General features: G+C 39.8%; 3 protein-coding genes and 1 non-coding gene across 9 annotated transcripts; all 4 read right to left on the bottom strand.

Annotated features, from left to right (window-relative positions):
* Window positions 1-57: 57 nt before the first annotated feature.
* tra2b (transformer 2 beta homolog) lies at window positions 58-5,294 on the bottom strand. Of its 6 annotated transcripts, none has more exons than XM_031583949.2 (8): window positions 5,110-5,275; window positions 3,206-3,351; window positions 2,286-2,445; window positions 1,787-1,975; window positions 1,284-1,399; window positions 1,110-1,159; window positions 846-919; window positions 58-383 (listed from the first exon to the last, which is right to left on the bottom strand). In XM_031583949.2, exons 1-8 carry the CDS (start codon window positions 5,140-5,142, stop codon window positions 291-293), a joined length of 861 nt encoding a protein of 286 aa, XP_031439809.1. In that variant the 5' UTR covers window positions 5,143-5,275; the 3' UTR covers window positions 58-290. The 6 variants fall into 6 exon arrangements, 5 of the variants coding, with proteins under 5 accessions (XP_031439809.1, XP_031439829.1, XP_031439826.1 ...); XM_031583969.2 differs by having other exon boundaries at window positions 1,055-1,159; window positions 5,110-5,273; XM_031583966.2 differs by lacking the exon at window positions 58-383 and having other exon boundaries at window positions 838-919; window positions 1,055-1,159; window positions 3,206-3,958; window positions 5,110-5,262.
* A 1,874-nt stretch (window positions 5,295-7,168) lies between these two features.
* LOC105908630 (high choriolytic enzyme 2) lies at window positions 7,169-10,180 on the bottom strand. Its single transcript, XM_042709334.1, has 6 exons — window positions 10,144-10,180; window positions 9,905-10,054; window positions 9,613-9,730; window positions 9,284-9,462; window positions 9,043-9,121; window positions 7,169-7,301 (listed from the first exon to the last, which is right to left on the bottom strand). Exons 1-6 carry the CDS (start codon window positions 10,178-10,180, stop codon window positions 7,169-7,171), a joined length of 696 nt encoding a protein of 231 aa, XP_042565268.1.
* Window positions 10,181-11,331: 1,151 nt separating this feature from the next.
* On the bottom strand, window positions 11,332-12,787 carry LOC105908669 (hatching enzyme 1.2). The gene is made up of 6 exons (XM_031577842.1): window positions 12,745-12,787; window positions 12,453-12,605; window positions 12,252-12,369; window positions 11,749-11,927; window positions 11,548-11,629; window positions 11,332-11,461 (listed from the first exon to the last, which is right to left on the bottom strand). The coding sequence occupies exons 1-6, from the start codon at window positions 12,785-12,787 to the stop codon at window positions 11,332-11,334; spliced, it is 705 nt and encodes a 234-aa protein (XP_031433702.1).
* Window positions 12,788-22,435: 9,648 nt separating this feature from the next.
* On the bottom strand, window positions 22,436-22,508 carry trnak-uuu. Its single transcript has one exon. It is a non-coding gene; the product is annotated as a tRNA-Lys (tRNA).
* Between the last annotated feature and the right edge of the window lie 238 nt (window positions 22,509-22,746).

Here is a 22,746-nt window from a genome sequence, read left to right as displayed (position 1 = left end):
TCCATGACATTATGATGTTTCTACCACCTGGAAACAGAGACAGAAAGAGACAATAAACATAATAAAAATGTGTAAAGACACAGTTTATTCTGTGAATACAGGCTACATGAAATATATACACAATATAAACTGGAGAGCCGGAGGTTGGACGCCCTCTACACCTTCACAGAAGCCTTACATTACAAAAGGAAACCAGTTCCAGGAGACATAAGTGCAAAAATTCAGTAATTAAGTTCTGATGTCACATCTGGAACTACATGCGCAGCACTCCGATACATAAAATTATAGCATTAAGTTAAAGAATGAACACCATAAATCACAGACCACCACTGATCCTTTCTGGGTAAAACAATGATCATCACATAGCCTCTTTCAGTAATGACCTGTAGAGGGAAAAAGAAAAGATAGAAGGGGGGGGGATTAGTCCCACTTCAACAACTACTAGCACTGCATTGTGATGGAACTGTAGAGATGAATCACTTAAAAGATGGTTAAATAAGTAAGTAAGACTTTATTTATATAGCACATTTCGTACAAGAGTTGCAGTTCAAAGTGCTTTACATAAAATCAATAAAAGCAAGCAGCAAGAGCAATACATGGAGTAAAATAATGATCAACATCGTATCAGAACGTTCTTAGATTACTAAAATCATGATAAAAGGTATAAAAGGAATAAATGTAATAAAACCCTTCTGCCTGGTCTTTAGCTCAGTCGGAACCATAGTCCTGCTTCATAGATTCCGCCTTACCCTGTTCAAAATTTTCCCTAGTTATGTTTCCGCCCAGAGGCCACCCTTCCTTCTATACCCTTCCTTGAGAGGCTTCATAAGTTTCATTTTACTTACGGGGGGAGTATGAGCGAGAGCGGGAGCGGGATCTGTAAGCTCCTCGACCATAGTAAGGGGAAGGGGACCTCCGTCTACAAGAAATTATGGGAAAAAATATGAATAAATAAATGAAAGTTTTAGAAAGCAGCGTGGGGCAAGATGTCTACACAGCGAAAATGAAAACAGCACAAGTGAATCAAATTCATCATGCGTTGCCTCCATCTCACCGATAGGATCTGTAGTATTCTCTATCATCATAGCGATCATAGCCACGCTCATTACCGCGGTCATAGTAGTCACGTGAAGATCGCCGGGACATGCTGGGGGCACCGCTGCAGGGGGAGACGGGAGATTATTTCTAAACATACACAAAGTCTACCTATGCATTTATTAGGACATTACAGAAAAGTCTGAAGACACAGTTACAGAGTAAAGGTAGGAGCAGCCAAAACTCACTATGTGGGCCTTCCCATGTAAATTCCAGGAGTTGGAGTGTGAGGCCTTTTTGTGATGGAGTAGTCAACCCTGATCCTGCGACCATCTAACTCCATTCCATTGGCTCGCTCCTTTGCCTGAATAATTCAATTAAAATTATTATCTGGAAAATAACAGTCATGGAACTACTATGGCCTCAGAAAAGAAGCTCTACTATGCTACTAGGTGCTGTATATAATACTAACTTCTAAAATGGAGTGGATGAACTTTATAAACTCCCATATAACAAGTACAAGTTGAAATCAAGTCAAGCTGAAATAAACAGTCAACTCGGTGAAACATTTAGCATGAAAAAAATGTGTACCGCCTAACAGTTCATAAGCCTGTGTGCCAACCAATAACAAATTGAGCATTAGTTTCCTGCGCTATACATTTCATTGATTGCCTACAGAAAGTGGTCACAGCAAACAACAGCAGAGTTATTTTTCGTCAATTGCCTCAGAGTCTCAAGACAAAAGGCTTACCTCTCTGGAATCCGCATTGTTTTCAAAGTAGACAAAGGCGAAGCCCCTGGAGCGACGCGACTGCTGGTCGTAGACGATACTGACGTCGGCCAGCGGGCCATACTTGGAGAACACTTCCCGCAGGTCCCTCTCTGTTGTGTACAGGCTCAAGCCAAACACGCCAAGGCAGTTGTTAGGATCAGGGTTGGCCTGAACGACCACAGGGAAACAAAGATGAATGTGAATAACCTAAAATTTCCCTCGGGATTAATAAAATATCCATCTATCATCTATCTATCTAACCTAGCCGTGATGCAAGCTCACATTCATCAGTGACATGCACAGACATCCACTAATACGGTGGACTTTCCCTGAAGTCCTACTGTATAGTGAATGAACAATTTGGTATATTAGCATTTTGGCATTATCAGGGCATATTGGCAGTCATTATTTTAGAACTGAGCAACAGGTGAAAGAGCTGTGTGGGAACACTGGTGAATGGGGTGTGTCGACAACGTACCCGGTTTCCAATGTGGCGACGGCGGTTGGACATTGGCGAGCGGCTGTGGCTGCGTCGGCGTCCATACTCCCTGCTGCCAGAGCGTGAGCGGCGATGGCGTGAGCGCGAGCCAGAGCGGGACCTGCTGTAGTAGCGACGGGAGCTCCGGTGAGAACGGGATCTACAGACAGGGTAGAGGAACAAATTTCCTTTGAAATCGGCCAGTGGTTTTCCAATACAACCCAAAATCACAACATCTTAATTCAGTGAGATTTCACTTAAAGTGACGATTTCTACTCTGTTAAAAAAATTGCCATTACATTGCTACCACTGAAATGGCACCATACAGCATTCTGGTTTTTAAACCAGATGAAGTGTACACACTCGTACACGTACAATTAGCATTCTCCTGTTGGTGTCAAGGGTGTACACGAACTTCTCCATTACTGCACTTCAACAAACCATAACAAGTTCCCAAAGACTAATCTACTCATCACAACTATGGCATGTCATGTGTTTCAAATCACCGCAAGCAATTCAAATAGACCTAAAGACAATGAGTGAACCCCAACACTGACGACTAAAATCAAGCTCTGAACTTTGTCACTTAGTAGACCACTCAATTTGGAATCACTCTATCCATGCCCTGAGCAACTTATGACTGAAGCAGTCCTCAGAACTGGTGCACCAGCCTAACCAATGGTGAAATATGGCCCTGGTTCCTGATAAAGAAGAATAAGGTATCTGAATCTGCTGGTCTAATAAAATCAGACATTTCCATTCATTGTTTCTGAAAAACTCAGCACAAGCGTCCTGTCCTTAATTATAAACCACAACTCAAGCCCACTAATCCAACTAGTACAAATTAGGTGGTTCAGTGAACATGTTCAGCTCAGTTAAACAAATCTACAAAATCCATTTACATTTAATTTGTTACTTACCTCGACCTGGACCTGGAGTGAGAGCGGGATTTCGAGCGGGAGTGGCGTGAGTCCTCCTTTGAACGAGCAGGAGAGTGTGCTGGGGAGTGGCTGGCAGATTTGCCAGAGCGCCTGGGACTAACACTCCTAGATGCGGAGCGGGACTCCTGGATTAACCACACCAGCATGACATTAGCGCCAGGAAAACATGCACAACCCATGATGGGTAATTCAGCTATATGATGATTTTTAGCAACTAATTACAGTTATTCATTGACATATCTTGCGTGTGTATTCACACTTTTATGATTTAAAATCTTTATACTTAAGTGTAGTTATAGGGTGTTCCATGAAACTAAAAATAATCAAATAGATGTGTTGTGTGCAGAATGAAATAATACGATGTGATTAACGCTAACTTTTCAATTGTATGTATCAATTTTATGGGACTACAGTTACCCTTAGCATTTGTGTGTAAAATAATTGCATGCACGCATTGGATAAACATACTAATAATTACTTAGCACTGTGATCTTATCCCAGATTACTTCTGATCTTAACTTCATTACTTCAAATACATGTTTTCTTCTTTCTTCAAATTTCTGACTTCATTCCTCTTCCCCAATTCCTCACACTGCCCATAGTCTATACAGGAGCGTCTTTCCACCTCACAACAAGCATGCATTCTGAAAATTCAGCTTCACACACTCGAGCTTCAAATTATTCTGATTAAAAACTTCATATTTGACTTCTTCCACATTTGTCTTCTTCCAACTTTAACCTTAACAAAAAAAGAAAAGGATAAAGAATGTTTTTACTACAGACATTATTGCAACCATAAGCCCCAAAGTATGAAACTACAGACATTAAGCCAATAATGCATATGTACTGCATTTAATAAACAGAGTGGTTAAGCAATTCGTGACGCTTTTGAGAACTGGTATTCCAGCCCGTTCGTCAATGATAACATTGTTGTCCTAAGACTTCTGTGCATGTTGAATTGGGCCGACCACCACTGTGGAGCAAGCTGAGGTTAATCAAAATTGCAACATTAAAGTAATCCCGTGTGCCATGTAACGTTACACACAACAATCAGGAGGAAAACGTTGACACCACAAATGAATAGACACTACAGAGCATGTGTGCTCGACACTCAATATGGCCTGTGAAAGCTTTAGTAGCCCACATTAGCTTAGCCTGTCTAACAAGCTAGCTAGGATGGATAGCTAAATACCTAATGATTAGCAGAATCGGAGAGAACCCAATACAAAACGATACCGTTACTTTTCCGTGACAGGATCCTTGGTGCCTTCACATACGAAAATATTGTTAAGAAAAACATTTTCACTTAACGCTAGGCCTGGTCGATAGCTAATGCTAAGCCTTTCTATCGCAATATAGTTTATGGTACGTTATTACAACGATCTACTGGAAATCAAACTGCTAAATTGGGCAGTTATCTGGCTTCCAAGTAACACTCGATGCTATAATATAATGTGAGTGTAAACGAACTGACAAATAAATTCCGCGGATGTGGTCGACTGTCATGATAGCATCCTAACCATCTTGTATACGAAAAGAAGTAATGTAGCTCTATCTACTCTACAACGAAAGTGAATTTATTTTGCAGTTAAATTAACCAAACCACTCAAATCTAACGCACTAAAACTCAAACACCCAACATTAATTATCGTTAACTTCTAAACAACATGTGCAGTTTGACATATAGTGCTAGGGCCTGTGCGGTAATACAGGGAACAGCCCTTGATCATGACTGCAACCACGCTAGCTATCTTCACTAGCCTGATGACGTTAGCTTCTCCGCCACGAATGAATAACTGTGTTTTGGGGAGAAACGCAAGGTTAGAATAAATAAATGTAACGGATTATATTACTTTTAACTCGGGTGTTTTGAGCACACATACCCGACCAACGAATTCTTTTTCGTTGTCACTCATTTCGGCAGTTGCTTTTTCGCAAGTCTTCCAAAGACGCCTCAAGTTGCACCAAGGTCGCGTATGCAGCAATCTAGCTCGGTTTATCCTAAAGAGTGTACAATCTCTGTGATGTTATTGGTCAATGAATAGAATGGAAGCTGGCGACTCCTAGAGGACCACTTCTGATTAGACGGAAAGTTTGCCTACTGCTCTGAATTTAAAAAGAAGCTGCAGGGCTAAACTATTAATGACTATGGATAAACGTTGTTTGTTACATCTAGTCGTTATGTCAATAATGACACAGAAACATACCAGTTTATATGTTTATATACCATCAGTTGGTGTATATACCATCAAGTGGTTATTTTAAGTTTTAAATACACGACCCTTTCTGTGGGGAAGTTTTAATACCATTCATGCCTCTTGACTTGTATACTTTGTGTAAGGTAGGCATGACATCTGATCCATGTGGCTTGAAATAAAGCATTACCAAGGGAGAGGCCCAGGGATTTATTTCTATGTCTGTTCCAGAAGTGCTTTAACTTCTCTTTCAAGCCACAAATAATTATTTCAGCTAGCTTCTTTCCTTGAAATCATGGTAAGAAAATGAAATCAAAACTTTAAGATAATCCCATCTTCTTAAATTTAATACCAACAGGCACAGGGAAGAAAAACAAATGACTCACAATGTCAATGATTAAAATTTCTCCGGCGCAAGCAGCTTAACAAGACAGACTGGGACCACAAGAGTGAGAACACTAAAGCCATTGCTCCTCCTTGCTTGCAGTGGTGTTGTTTTATTTACCCTATTATTTCAAATATGCAATAAGCTTTTATTTTTTGTTTACAGCTTTTATACAATTAATTTACATTAGTGCTATTTTAGCATGATTCTTTGGTCCTGCTATATGTTCCTCACATACCTTTCTCTGTACCTGTACTTCATCTTTCTTCACAGCTTGTTCACACTGGACAGTGGAAAGCAAAAAAGAGCAAGAATTCGAAGGAAAAGACGCAGGAGACGAACTTCCGGGCTATCCACAAGAACGGCCTTTTGCAAGAGCATCCACTAACAACCTGAGATTCACAGAAAACTGCAAAGATCATCATTAGAGGTTTGTCAAACATGCCTCTTTCTTACGAGATCATACGAAACTACTATGAAAAGCATAAGAGGAATAACACACCAGTTTACTGCAGCCTCAAGTCTTTTGGGTGGGCATTAGGAGAAGAGAGGGAGGTTGAATTGTATTTGCTGAGAAGAGTAGGGAGGGCAAGGTGTCATGAATGATGAGAGTGTCAGGATTAAAAGGATCACAATGCCGTGTTAATTTAATCGCAAATCCTTCTTTGAACCATGTCTATTGGAAAACCTTCTGAATTTTTATGCCTGCTGCTTAGATTGAATGGTATGGCTAGTTAGATAAACAAATAAGTCATGATCTTTCACATGTTTGCCAATCTGTCATGCTCTTATAAGTTAGCCTATAACACATGCCTCAGTCTAAACCTCTCACAGATATATGTGTTTTTATAAAGATCAGAGGATAACCAAGAGATTGTCTAAATCAGACAAACAATCTGAAGTTTACATTAATTACATAAAGGTGGTATGTTAACTGCGCTGAGAGATGATGGTGTGGTTTCCCATGACCTTATAAAAATGTTTACAAAACTGTATTGAAATGCCACAATATCTATTATTTTATTCAGATTCAAGTAAAAACAATTTGAGGTACATTTTCATTTAGGAAAACTACAATTGAATGATCAAATGTAACTTTAATGCAAGTGTGCTGAACATGAAATTAGCAAGTATCATTGTCCTTGTTACACCATGCCACCTAGTGGAGAAAAGAAATAGGACATTCTGTTTTATTTAATCAAATTAATTCAGACAAAATGTATATATATAATGCTCTCATTATACCGATGAAATAAATTATGGCATCGGACATTTAGATAAATAATTTACTTACTATATATTTAAGAATATTATGAATAAATGCGAATATGACAAATCCAAATTAAAAGAGGCAGTATCACTTCACCCACCACAATCATACAAAACGTTTATTTTATGAATGTCTGATGTGCTGGGTCCATCTCTCTGTCCAATAGGGATGTTTGGGTCTAGTTTGGGAATTATGGTTGGTTCACCATCCTGAGAAAAGGCATACCTGAAAAACAGCCATGGCTTCCCTGATTAATCTTTCATGATTCGTAATTGTAATGCACAATGTAACACACACACAGAGATGGGCAAAAATACATCAAAATGTATTTTGATACAAAATACAAAATACCCCTCAAATAAATGTATTAAAATAAAATACAAAATACTGGTGCCAGAAAATGTAACAAAATACAATACATGTATTTTGTATTTAAAATATAGGAAATACTTTTTCTGGATTTTCCGTTTTCTCACAGTTTGGTATAGCAGAGCATTCAGGTTTGGGCTATGTAATGTACACAAAGCTCTGGTGAACCCCACAAAAAGGAAGAACAGTCACAGAATGTCAGTGTAACCAAACAAAGCTATTCAAAGACAACAACTTGATTGATTATGTATATATGTATTTTTGCAGGCAGCAGCTGTGTGACTTGTGTTTTCACAAAACAGGGCTCTCAATGCAATCTCTATGGCTTCAGGGAGGGCTCACCCCACCGTGCTTTCGTCATACGCAATTGCGTATAAGGACGTCATACAGCTTTGATCAAGTCACAGGCCGTTTCTATTACCGCGTACTTGCACACTTCAAACACTGACTTTCAGTGCTTAGGGCATTCACACTGACAGAACCAGCAGAATTCAGGGCACTGAAAGTACCCGGATGGAAACGCTCAAAAAATGCAGTGTGAAACGATGGACACTACTCACCCTAAACGGGCGCCATCTTGGCTACGTAGTGGAAGAGGAGGAGCCCCTTTCGGCAGCTTTTCAGTTTGGAAAGTTGGCTGACTGACGCTTCGCAAATCACTTCAACCATTATTGCTGGTTACAATAACGGTGTTATCTGATGGTACAGTGTCTATTTCTCGGTAACTTTTGAAAAATCTAAGCGAGAAAACGCCAAAAGATGTACATTTACATACAAAACACGGCTGTCAACGGAGTTTGGTCCGCCATCTTTGTTTAAAATGTCCAGTTGGCCAGAGGAAGCTGGCGCACAGATTTATGGGTAAAAGGCTTTCACATTTGTGTCCGTCAGTGTTCCATTTGAGACAACACTAATCAGCGACAGAACGCACTACAGATGGAAGTGCTTAGTGTGCACTACGCACTGTATTGCAGTGTACTTCGTAAAGTGCGCGGTAATAGAAACGGCCACATTCTGTCAAGATGGCTAATTTTCAGTGCAACAACTCGATTCGCTCTTTGAATGAACCTTCTTTAAGTCGTCGTACTAATGAAGATAAATTGACAAGGATCAAGACAGCTATCTAAGTTTTCGAACACAGCCCTGTTTTCTGAAAAAAAAAATGGATTTAACATGAGAGTCAATGAGAGATCTGGGGCGATTTCCATTTTGCCCCCAAAAAAGGGGGGAGGGGGCATTTGAAGCACCACTTTTGCCTGACTGTTGCCTGATTCGACAATGACATTCAGAGGCATATCAAACGGTCTAGTGGTAGAATCCGACAGAAAAACAGCTTCTGCCTAAACACTGGAGAAAGTATTTTGAGTATTTTAAATACAAAATTACTCCACTCTAAAGTATTTTGTTACAAATTACGTTCGATTTTTCATCAGCCCTATCAAATACAAATCACAAAATACTCAAAGTGATTGAAATACGTATTTCAAATACAAGTAATTGAAATACTGCCCATCTCTGCACACACACACACACACACACACACACACACACACACTCACACACACACACACACACACACACGTGTGGAAGTTCTCACCTCCCATAGTGCATGACTGAATTGTAATCATATGCTGTGTTGATGTAGGTCTTGTGCTTTTGAAAGTTGTGTGTCTGGCCTGTCAGATATGTAAGCAAAAAATGACAAATCCTTAGTAACTAGCAATTTGACCTAGATCCCAAACATAAACATACATTACATGCAAAGCTACCAGTCAAGCTGTGTCTGGCATTGTCTGATACAACTGTGTTTATCTTAGGGTGGAGAACCAAATACTGACCTCTCATGATATTGTCCCACAGAATGGTGACATAGGTGTCCCGGTCGGAGCGTGAGTGCTCGTGAACAAAACTCAGAGCGTGCATGAGCTCATGGGAGGCCACTCCTGACCACATGCAGGCTGGGGTCTGCAGGGACAGAGTCTGAGATCCACCTGTCATACCTAAGAAGGACCAGCACCTGTGGGGCCAGGAAAGAGAAAAGCATTGTGTGGTATTCAACTCATTATTTTTCCTTCAACACAAAATCCACTTACCTTCCATTATTTTAATAAAGACAATGACTGTCTTACTTTCGAAATAGTTCATGGACAAACAGAAAGGCACTCACCCACGCTTGGGTTGAATGTTGAGGAAGTTGGCTTCATGAGTTCGTGGAACAAACTTGATACATGTTTGAGACAAGATGTCCAGCATACCTGTCTCTATGGTGATTCTGTCCATGTCATCTGAAAAGCACCACATTTTTCGTTAAGCTTGCTTGATACTTTGGATGAATTTATGTTTTGTCCATTACTTGACTGTAGCTACACTGAGTTTGGAACCAATACATTATATTAGTAATAGACTAATCACTGCTTACTCTATATTCTTTTCGTGTAATACGTTTTTGTTGTACTCACCATAGAATGGCGAGATTATGTAGGGAACATAGACAAATCCGTCCACTGATTTTGGCCAAAGGCAAGAGTTTTCTTGACAAATAAGAGCACTTCGTGGGTTTGAGCTTGCAATGTCACCATCTCTCATGGAAAGTCCCGTGAAACCCAGTCCTGTTAAAAGCAGAGAAAGGGACCCTCTGAAATATTTCAAAGTTTCTGCAACAGAACGTTTGGGCACACTGTACTGTAGTTAAACTTACTTCTGTTTGCCAAAATGATCTTGTCCATGACACTCATATCTTCATGGTCTATTAACATTCCTGAGAAATATACAAAATATTAAGCAATTATTTTCATTGACTATTCAAGGAAGCATATTCTCCTCAGAGTGCTTCAGAGAACTTTTGTATACTTTACTTTGGGGTGATATTATCATTACAGAAAATAATACATTTATATTAATACTATTGTTGTTAATATTAATAAAGAATACTGACACATACCTGAGTATCGCCTTTTGACCCTCACTACTGCTTGTTGTACCATAGAAGAATTCTGTGAAGAACACACATCAGTACCAATGTAAAGATTAATAAATGAATCAATATAAAGTCACTAACTACATTATTTTATAGCTAACCTTTAGAGGAACAGTCTGAATTTCCGTCACCACTGCAAGGGTGACTGCAAAGAAGGTTCCAATGGACATCATTGTGTATTCTCAGGTCTGTATCCAACCCCAGCGTTTAAGGGAGTTATCTTAATCCTTCGACCAATGACAAGCCGTTTCATTCAACGGATTTCTTTGCACTGATGAAATTATAGTGTTGAATGAAATCTGTTATTATTATGAAGTCACGTGTCCTGTGATGTAATTAAAGTCCTGCTCATGTAGAAAGATCAGAAACGCATCAAAACCTTTTTTGGAGAAAAAGAATGTTCTCTTGTGCATCTGTGAATTTATGAATACCATTCTGATCTTCTGTGACAGAAGTGTAATTAATAAGGTGCTTTAATGAAAATATGCAAAGTTATGGCCTCAGCCTATCGCCACTGAAACTGGAGACATTTTGTACAAGGATTGGGGGAGGAAGGGGAAGATATTTTATATTTAGAAAAATATTACAGCAAAATTGCAAGAAATTGTAAAGTCTTTATTATCTATGAATGAAACAAGCAGACTAGATTAACAGGCAAAGAGACCTAAACTGGAAATAGTGGAAAGACTCACCATCCTTTGAGTAACAACATGGTTAAATCAGAGAGGGACATCAAATTGTAATCAGTCTCAGGTAAATTTCACATTGAAGATACAGTACAGGCAGTTATCATTTCAAAGCAATAAAGATATTTAGCATTTATTTCTCTCAAAATCAGAGGATGAGTCCGTCAGTGTCATCCATAGCAGTGTCTCAGTGATTTTCAGTGAATTATGAAACAAGCAACCATTAACCACATTTGTAGAGTTGGTTAATTTTGAATTTGTCCAAACGACTGGGACCATATCCCTGACCCATCTGAACACTCCAGCTTGTTTTTGGAACAACAGTGGGATCACCATCTTCAGAATAGGCATACCTTTATGAAAAACAATAATCATTAGTAAAAGGCCCAATTTGCACTGGTATATTAAGGAATTTGTACCACGTAAATCTCTCACATACATTCCAAAATGCATCAGAGATCCATAGTCATATGGAGTGTCCAGGTTATTCGTCTTGAACTTTTCAAAATTCCTCAGACGATCTGATGATAGAGAGCAAAAATAAGTTGTGTAAAGTTGTGGAATATAGTCATACATCATCCAAACTGATGACATTCTTCATCGTAAATTAGGCATTTTCTATTGATGTTTTCAATTGTACCTTTCCAGATGTTAGACCACTTGATGGTCACATAGTTGTCACGATCTGCCCGTGACTGCTCGTGCACAAATCCCAGGGCATGCATTAGCTCATGTGCGGCCACGCCAGACGACATGCAGTCGGGTGTCTGCATAGACAGAGCCTGCCTTCCGCCACGTACTCCCAGGTAGGACCAACACCTGTACCACAGACGTTGTTTTAAACAGTGTTCTACTGATTTCTACTGTGAATGCTGTTCTGGTAGGACCAACACCTGTACCAGAGACGTTGTTTTAAACAGTGTTCTACTGATTTCTACTGTGAATGCTGTACCACAGACGTTGTTTTAAACAGTGTTCTACAGATTTCTACTGTGGATTCTGTTTTGGTGAAGATGGTTTCATACAAATGCTGGAGTGGGCAAACTGACAGTATTAAGATGTGAAGTTGCTGTATAGTTTTGCTTTCCACTGGGGGATTCTGTCAAGACTTGAAATATCATAATATCTTGGGGAGACACTAACCCAGACTTAGGCTGAATGTCCAGGTAGTCCCTCTGATGAGTCCTCGGCACAAAGCGAACACAGGTGTCCTCCTCAATGAGTTCCATGCCTTTCATGATGGTTTTCTCATCCAACTCATCTTCCAAGTTACAAAATTAAAATGTAAGTGCACACACCCTTATTACACAGATATATACTTTATCTTTTGTATTTGATACCTACTGTATTCAGGTGAAAGAGTGTAAGCTATATACACATGACCATCCACAGATTTAGACCACAAACAGCTCCTGGCAAAGCATGTCTTAGAACCCATCCTGTTGGAGACAGCTATGTCCCCTTCTCTTAATGTTGTTCCTTCAGTTATTGAGGCGGCTGAAAAAGCAGGAATGCTACTTCAAGTATTGTAGAACACCTGTCAAATCTTAGGTGTTTGTGCAAAAAATCCATAGTTCAAATACAGTGCACAGTGTAAAACATGATATGAGGAAATATTTTACAAATTACGACTTGCCTTCATACTCATTGGCCTCAATAATTTGATCCATGGCTGTCATTTCATTCAACAGGTGTTGGTCGTCTGCCCAGTGAAAAATAATTATATCAAGTAACTGACTGTGGAATGTGATTTTAAAATAGTCTCTGGTTTGGGATCAAAATTACCTGAAAGTCGTCTTCGGAACCTCCTTTTCGCATTCATCATGGAAGACTTCTATTTCAACAGAGAGAAAGCAACCTATTATGATAGGTTCCATAACTGCATATATATATAATAATAATTAATTGATTCAATTAAATTGTATTAGTGTGTTTACCTGAGTGGATACAGCCATACTTTGCAGTGTGATGAACAGTATTATCACAGCTAAAACATCCATTTTGATTCTCTAGTTTTTGTGCCAAGTTGACAGTCTTATATATCATCTTTCTGCATAATTACATATTAAAAATGGTAGTTAAACTGTCCATACCTGAAAAAACAAGTCAGACATCCAGACATCACAGAGACTACAGACATTTGGTCATTCACTGAGGGTGGCACAACATTGTAATCTGGGTGTGACAATAACAATAGTTACACACCATGCAATTTTAAAACACAGTCAACTTCGGTTAGCCGTGCTTTATAACAGCAGTGGTGTATCATTGATGTTTTTACTCATAACAAGTCTGATATCCTCACTGGAAGCAAAACACAGTACCACAAGGCCACCTGTCCATGGGGAAGTCCACAAAACTTAGTGGATTGTTTTTTACTTAAAAAAAAACAAAAAAAACATTGTACATTAAAGACACCTCACACTGTTTTGGTAAAAGTAAAATATTCCCAAATCTACAATAAATTGTTCTGAAAACTTGAATTTGCCAATCCATTCCACCTTGTTTATCTGCTTCAGATGTTTTTGTGCAATTTTTAGCCCCAGACAACTTTAAACAAATAAACCTATATTAAAAAATATCTTTCAACAAGAGAGGAGATGCATCAAATGCACACACTACAGACTTTTCATGATTTTTTATTGTGGCTGTTTTAAAAACTGTAAATTGGGGGAAAGGGGGACCTGAACTCATTTTCTTCAGTTTTTCGCTCTGATTTTGTCTCCAAAGGATTTGTATTCACAGGCAGAATTATCTGTCTTTTTACATGTAAAAATACTTGTCTCCGTCACATTTATCAAGCATATCTAAGAGATATATCATGGCAGAGATTTCAGAAGGTAGTTTATGAGCAACCTTAAAGTGTTTTGTTTATTTGCAACTATCCCTACTGAATAAAAACAAGCTTATGTGTCTTGGGATATTCCATTAAGATTGAATATTGAATACATTGTAGCCTACATTGGTTTCCAGTGAACATGGTACTTTTTATGGAACTTTTTTTTAGGAAATACCAACCATACCACTATAGACTAAAATATGGACCTGTTGAAATACTTATTTGCTCTGTAGGCTGGGCTATAGTTTTTAGGCAACTTGTTCAAATGTCACAGAAAGTCAGTAAATTCATGAGACCTCTCACCTATGAATCATTGGACCGCTGTAATCACTAGCCTAATAAGTAAGGGATAATGTATTGTCCGGAGGTAATTATCCAAAAATAAATCCCGACGGGGCGAACAGCACCCCGACGCGCAGCGGAACAACGGAACTTTTTGGAACATTCTGAAGAGCCATATAATAATAATAATGATTCCCATGACATTTCAACCCCCTTAGAATTGGGCCTATAGGTGCTATTCACAGAAAATAACCGTTCTAGCCTATATTAACTGATTTTTATTATATGGCTCTTCAGAATGTTCCAAAAAGTTCCGTTGATTTGAATGGGCCATCCCAACGTTCGCCGGTGAATATTTCCTGATATTAGTCCGATCATTTAACGTAACAGACTCATTGTAATTTGAAGTCAGCAAGTAAAGCCCGAATTATAGATCTGCGTCGGTGTCCGTCCGTTTTACGGATGGGCGGGGAAACAGATTCGGACGTACTGTTTTTGATTTATACTTCTTCGACGGCTGTGGGTGTTGAAAACAATTCACCGCCAGAACAGTGGGTGGAGCAGCGGTTTTTTGGTCACAGACGAGCTACTACGCGACCTCTTTGAGTGATAGAATTCGTCGATTGTTTATCTCCCTCCTCCCAGCCGTCACGTCATCAAGAGCAACAGGTGTAGTCACATGGGTCTTTGAGACACATTACATTACAATAAATAGTCTGTCTAACGCTATATATTCACTTGAAAAGGCAAACTTATCTCCATCATGGTAGGTATTATTTGTGTGCAAAATAGTAGCAATCTATAACAAAATGATATGCTTATCTTACATACACTATAGAAACTATTAAAAACGATTCAATGAAATGAATACTATCTCATTTTCTTTGGTATTTTTTGTCATATTCAGATTTGTAATGATGATTGCTGGGTAATATGTATGCTGTTGTCCAATGTCAAGTCTCTATTTGATCATGTGACGAGACGATATGATAGTTTAGGCGCAACATCTGAACGTCAAGACCAACAAGCTGACTGGGCAAATAAATATCTGTGACAACGTGATTACAGGAGGCAAACTGGTATCAGGGAAGAAGTTAAAAATAAACTGTCATCTGGAGAGTTTAAAAGAATACAAAACGAGGGGGAATCTACTGTATGGAGATATTTCTGCTTAGTAGTCAACGCGGATTTATTAAACCTGGATGGTTGGGGGAGAGAGATGAACGTCAAAACCGACAAACTGGGCCAGAGGCAAAAGCACCTGCAAGCTGAAAACAATGGCTTTCAAACATAAGCGTGATAAGGCATTGAACATTCCATATTTAAATATCTTAATAAGTAGTCAAGTCAACGTGTCTGCCTCACGTGATGGAGAAGTTCGTTTTTGAGACTAAAATAAATCACATTTAGGATAATAGCCTTCTTGTGTGCGGGGATTTTTTTTATGTCCTAGCTGTGACAACGCGATTACAGGAGGCAAACTGGTATCAGGGAATAAGTTAAAAAATAAACTGTCATCTGGAGAGTTTAAAACGATACAAAACGAGGGGGAATCTACTATATGGAGATATTTCTGCTTAGTAGTCAAGGCATTGAACATTCCATATTTAAATATCTTAATAAGTAGTCAAGTAAACGTGTTTGCTTCACATGCTTCTCCCCTGTACAAAAGCGTCGGCTAAATGACTAAATGTAAATGGATTAGACCTCGATTGTTGGACTATGTAGATCGTTTTATAACGAACTTTGTGCACTTAAAAGTTTAAAAAAAAAAGAAACTGTCATCTGGAGAGTTTAAAACGACACTCGAGGGGAAATTTACTGTAGGCCTATGGAGATATTTCTGTCAGATGGCATCATATTCTATGCGGATTCTAATGAGGCTGTTTGATATGTCCAATGTAAGAATTGTGAAGCTTTAATGAAATATGATTGATGCCATCCTCTTTCTCCACAACATGGATTAAACATCGATGGTTGGACTATGTAGATACTTTTATAAGGAATGTGTCAAGAAAAAAGATAATCTTCAATGGTAAGACTTGTTTTATTCGCGCCTCTTCTGGTGTAGCATATAACGTGAGTTTTATTTAGGCATATCAGATGCATAGCGTGTGTAATGTGTAGGCCATTTCATTCCGTTCTTGCAATGTGAATAATTCATTTCAATATGCTTATATCCCTTTTGTGCGCGCTTGTGCGTTTAACGGGGCTTGTTTGTGTGAGCCAGTGCATTTATCATTCATCTGTTGATGCTCGAGTTTAATAAAGGCAGGCTATTCTTAAGAAACGTATGTAAATGTGTCAGTAGTATGAACAGTTGAGACATTGACTCATTGGGGTTCGGACTAAATATTTTACTTGCTGTCGGGCTGGGGTAGGGCTGGGACAAGTCAGCGCGATAAGGCATTGAACATTCCATATTTAACTTGGCATAGTCGCCCCATAATACCGTGCGGCGGGCACATACTTTTCTCGATGTGATGCAGCGCCTAATTAGGCCGTAAGGTGAACACTGTTTTCGTTGCAACCCGCTCCACAGTCGCGCATCTACACAATCTTTAGCTCATAAAAAAGATTGAGTCGTGCTTAGCTACCAAAAAAAAGTTCGTCGCTGACTTTCCAGTCAATTTTTGGTGCGTCTATGTTTTATGCCGAACTAGTTTCTTCAGAGCGCACAAGGATCTTGGTCGCGAGTGCTGGCACTTTTCGACACGTGATCATGCTACACCAATAAGGTAGCTGCTTTTTGTCAACAGAGTTGCAAGATGGCGTCCACCTTGCCTTCATCGAGCAGTACGGAAGACGAAGAAAATACACCGGAATGTCTTAATAAATCAAAAAACAAACATTGTTTTATGCATATTACTTCAGTCAAGCACGAAGAGGTACATTATTTCACCACTACACGATGGAATACATACAGGACAAGCCTACAAACGTGGCTCGGCTCTGGAGGTGCAGTACCACAAAGGCTGTTAAAATCAGTACACCAGGTTTTTGACGAGGCCTGAAAAACCAGAGAAAGAACAGTAAGTTATTTATTAAATTGCATTTCAAGGAGCTACTAACTTAACATTATATAAGTAAACATTCAATCTGCATTCTGTTGTATGTGCACACAATCACAACCCTTATTCATTTATTTCCTTCTCATTTATATGTGTTCTAGGAATGAGCACACGTTTGATGTCAGCTATAAGTTATTCTGTGAGAGGATCATTTGCCAAAGGCTGCTTGTCAACCAAGAGGTGCAGAGAATGGGCCAGCTGAGGAAGGCCTTCATTGAACTGGTGAAAGCAAATGAAGGTCTTGAAGCTTCAAACTACAGGTAACTGCAATGCATTTTTCTCTCAAGTCTTATTATTTGTCATGTGCAAGTCTAGCTTTACACAACATGTGTGTGACAGGCCTGAGAAACTGTTTTTAAGTCTTGCTGTTTGCACAGACATGTACCACTTGGCAACAAAGAGAAGGTGTGTGTGTGTGTGTGTGTGTGTGTGTGTGTGTGTGTGTGTGTGTGTGGTGTGAGGTTTGTGACGTTGTGTGCCTTTCTTGGGCATCTTTGGTGTTAAATGTGCTGTATGGCAGATAGGTTCTAGCCTGTAATGTCTTTTACCACCTCCACCACTCTCTGCTTTTCATGATACTCCTGTGACTCTTAATTGTCACTGTTTTGTTGTGTTGCAGACAGGATATGTTGAAGAAGAGGCTGACTCGTGATTTCCCCCATCAGTATCAAAAACCTAGAACGGTCATGTATAGAGCTGATGCAGGGTCACAACGCATGCAAATCTTTGGCCCGGATCAGAGGACCCCAACCCAATGGAAAAAGTTTCTCTCAGAAGGAACAAATACCGAATTCCTGTATGTTGTATGGAAAAATGCAGACCTTACAATAGTGGGCAAAAACCTCTGCTTGCACATACAAATCAATGTCACTGTGTGACTGTTAAGGAGGGTGTACAGTCTGTTTGTGTTGTTGAAGACCTGCAGTGTGATCATGAAGAATGTGACACAAGGGTGTTTTTACATGCACAACATGCTGCACGGGAGCATAAAGCTGTCATTATCAAGAGCTCTGACACTGATGTGGCAGTCATTGCTGTAAGTGTGCAGACAGATTTGCCATGCAGTTTATATGTTTTCACAGGGACTGGCAACAGGACACGTATCATTGACATTACCAAGGTGTCATCAGCTCTCGGAACCAGTGTGTGTTCAGCCTTGATCGGAATTCACACATTCTCTGGGTGTGACTCCACAAGTGGAGGCAAAGGAAAAAGAAAGACATTTTCTGTTGCATGTGAGAAAGATGAGTACCTAAAGGCTTTTACAAGTTTAGGTACTAACTTTAACTTGGAGCAGTCAACATTTGCACTTCTTTGCCAGTATGTATGCCACTTATATGATCAGCCAGCTGCCGATAATGTAAATGAAGCTAGGTACAAGGCTTTCTGTATAGCATCATCAGCCTTGCCAGAATTATGCATTCCCCCTACTGCTGATGCCCTCCATCAGCATTGCAAAAGGGGAAACTACTAGGCTGCAATAATGAGGTCCTGTCTCAAACAAAATATAAGTGCTCCATCACCTGCTGGATATGGTTGGCAAATAGAGGATGGGACCTTGCACATCACCTGGATGACCAGAAACCCTGCCCCTGACTGCGGCTGCAAAGGTGCCTGTGAGACAGGCAGATGTTCCTGTTTTTCTGCAGGATTGTGTTGCACAAACTTATGTCGTTGCTGTAATTGTGCCAACACAAAAGAAACTGAGGAACTGGAAGATAACCGTCCTGACACTGACAGTGAGGACTGAGTGTCCTTAATCTGTTATTTCTTATTTAGTTTTGTACAGTTTTATATATCATATTTCATATTTTTCATAAAGATTGTTTTTATGGTTCATCAGTGTTGTTTTCATTTGTGAATGAATGAATGAACGAACGAACAAATGGTCATTGGTATAAGTACAATTACTGCCTTTTATTGATACAAGGAAGGAGGTTTTTTTTGTCACATACATAGAAATACTTACGTAAAGCATGTAGTGAAATTTCGTTTGGTGTTAAGCTTTTTCTGTGCGAGTGTGAAGAAAGAAAGATCAAGAAATATTTTTCATAAATAGCAAGAGGGAGTATAAAGTGCAGTGTGTGTACAGTCCATGTGCAAGTGTGAAAAAAAGTGTAATTGCTGTTTATATAGTCATTGTGTGTGTTCAGGATACGGAATGCTTGAGGAAAGAAGCTCCTTCTCAGTCTCTCTGTTCTGGTCTTGTAGCAGCAGAGATGTTTGCCTGACCTCAGTGTTTAGAAAAGTCCATGGTCAGGATGTTAGGAGTCTTTTACAATACTTTGGGCCCTGGTACACAGTCTTCTCTTGTAGGTCTGTAGGGAGAGGTGCTCTGATGATGCGGTACTGCTGTCACAGGCTGTACAGTTCCCATACCAAGTGATGATGCTGTCAGGACACACAGCTGATGGGTGCTGATGCTCTGAACTTCCTCAGCTGACGTAGGAAGTACAGTCTTTGCCTTGATTTCTTCAGTGTGTGCTGGGTGTTCACAGTCCATGTTAGATCGTCAGTAAGGTGTATTCCCAGGTATGTCAAACTTGATCTATATGACTTAACATAAGCATAACATTATCGTATATTTGCCTCATTGTTCTTCTTGGACGCGGCTATGTATACAGCACTATTTAGAATCCATTTAGCCCACTTTTGAGGATGTTCGGGTGTTTTCCTCTTGATCGGTAACGTTGAATCTAACCACGGGAGCCGCCATCTTGCCATTCTGTTGACAAAAAGCAGCTACCTCATTGGTGTAGCATGATCACGTGTCGAAAAGTGCCAGCACTCGCGACCAAGATCCTTGTGCGCTCTGAAGAAACTAGTTCGGCATAAAACATAAACGCACCAAAAATTGACTGGAAAGTCAGCGACGAACTTTTTTTTGGTAGCTAAGCACGACTCTTTCTTTTTTATGAACTAAATATTGTGTAGATGCACGCCTGTGGAGCGGGATTCGATTTCTAAAGGACTTTTCGTGGTTCACCTTGCGGCCTAAATTGCATGTCGTTGTTCTGTGTTGGGACAGAGTTTATACAGGTGTGTGACGGTAGCACAGTCTGTTCGTGATAACTTGTAGCAGGGCATAAAGCCCGTGCCATTTTGACATTGTATTGTGTTTAGTGTTTAATTAAAAGCCATAACAAATATTCCACACTTCCGTGATTTGTTACAATATCTTAATAAGTAGTGAAGTCAACGTGGATTCTATGGATTAAATTAATTTATTGACACATCTTTTCAGGACGGCCACAACGCTTTAAAACGACGTCTTTATAAGTTACATTATTCAAAGATGGTAGATAAAAGGCGAGATAATCGCCAGGTGTAATAAGCCTACTTTCTCATTATGTGTGTGTGTTAGGGTTTGTAATGCAATGGTGTTGGCTGCAAGTTAACTCCACTTCACGTTAAGGTTAGCTTTTGTATATGAGCATTCATTTCAACTGTTCCATCATCTGAAATATCACGGTGTCGAAAAACAAACCTTTGATCTAAACAGAATATTCAGTATGGAATGGGAATATTTCAGAGCAGGGCTATCTTTTATCGCGTTTGACAAATATGCTCCGATTGCTGTGATGTCTCCTGTGAGAATGGGCGAGATAATCGCCAGGTGTAATAAGCCTACTTTCTCATTATGTGTGTGTGTTAGGGTTTGTAATGCAATGGTGTTGGCTGCAAGTTAACTCCACTTCACGTTAAGGTTAGCTTTTGTATATGAGCATTCATTTCAACTGTTCCATCATCTGAAATATCACGGTGTCGAAAAACAAACCTTTGATCTAAACAGAATATTCAGTATGGAATGGGAATATTTCAGAGCAGGGCTATCTTTTATCGCGTTTGACAAATATGCTCCGATTGCTGTGATGTCTCCTGTGAGAATGGGATAGTATTCTCTCCTATGAATTCGCGGTCATTTGAGCGTCCTTATAAGTGTTTCAGAAATATCTTCAGACCTCTTCTGTTATGTTTGTTCATAATCAACTAGAAGAAGCTTGTGAGACGGTCTACAGGCTATTCATAAAAAACATACGTAAATGTGTCATTAGTATGGACAGTTGAGACATTGACTATGTCTGGTTGGATTCCGACAATATATTTGAATGGCTGTCTGGCTCGGGCACTACTCTGTCGGACGCAGGCCGGGCTCGGACAGAAATATTCGGCTGATCCACACTCTATAACAGAATAGGAACAGATAGGGAATGAAACAGGAAATGTGAGATTCCGGAAATGATGTCGTTAGGAAATGATTTCGTTAGCGGACCAATCACAGCCAAGGGGGTATCCGTCGCTATCCGTTCGTATCCGAAAAAGTTACAAAAATCGAGAGGTGCACGTCGGTGTCTGTCCAGCTCTCCGAAGGGCTCGGATGGTTCCACCACGGGGAAGGGTGTTGCCAAGGCGTGGCTATGTGTCCGGACGGACACCGACGCAGATCTATAATTCGGGCTTTAATGGGTTGCTACGCAACACCTGAAACTTAAAAGTTCTATTTGCTTGAAGAACTATTTATTTCTTAGCGTAAATCATGAAACGGCAACTAAATCATTAAAGAGAGGTATTTTGGCGGAATGTCTTCTATCGTTTTTGGCAAGAAACCGTATAATAAGCGGGATAATGTATTGTCCGTCGGTCATTATCCAAAGATAAATCCCTTCAGTACGAAACAACACCCCTCCGCTGCGCGTCGGGGTGCTGTTCGCCCCGTCGGGATTTATTTTTGGATAATGACCTCCGGACAATACATTATCCCTTACATATTTTTCAACAGACCACTGCAGTGCCCATTAAAATCAGTACAATTAGGCCTATAATCATTGAAGGCAGTTTTGTGATGGTTCACATCATCAAATTCAGAACAGTTTAGTTGCATGAGGCGTTTTTTTTCTTCTTTAGAAAGTTTGGAATGTTGTCATATAAAAACATTCTTATTGCGTTGCTATATACAAATTCATATACGATATACCTCACTGTTTCCCCAAATTGGAAGCAAATCGGCCTGCCGGTGTGAAATCGACTATTGAAACCGTTTGCATTGCCGGCCACCACTTAGCGACTGTTTCCCCAGCTGATCAAGGTATGCACTTAATGAACATCATATGAAAGTAGCAATCGTAAAAGATTTCCGCCCGAACAGGGACTTGAACCCTGGACCCTCAGATTAAAAGTCTGATGCTCTACCGACTGAGCTATCCGGGCTCTGACATAGCATGGCCGAGTACACATTGTTCGAGTACAGGTTCTTCGAGTATCGCTCCATGTCAGATGGTACACAAATACAAATAGTGAAACCAAAAGTTGTAATAACTGCATTGTAATATACCGCTTTAAAGCGCTCATGTTCCACAGTAGACTTCACGGTGTAATTTCACTTTGCTGGGTCACTGTAACAGCACTTTCTATCCCTCTGTTCTGATGAAACAGGGCTGCCGACTGC

The sequence above is a fragment of the Clupea harengus genome, chromosome 2 (genome assembly GCF_900700415.2).
Source record: "Clupea harengus chromosome 2, Ch_v2.0.2, whole genome shotgun sequence".
Classification (NCBI taxonomy): domain Eukaryota; kingdom Metazoa; phylum Chordata; class Actinopteri; order Clupeiformes; family Clupeidae; genus Clupea; species Clupea harengus.
This window is presented reverse-complemented; position numbering and strand designations above follow the sequence as displayed.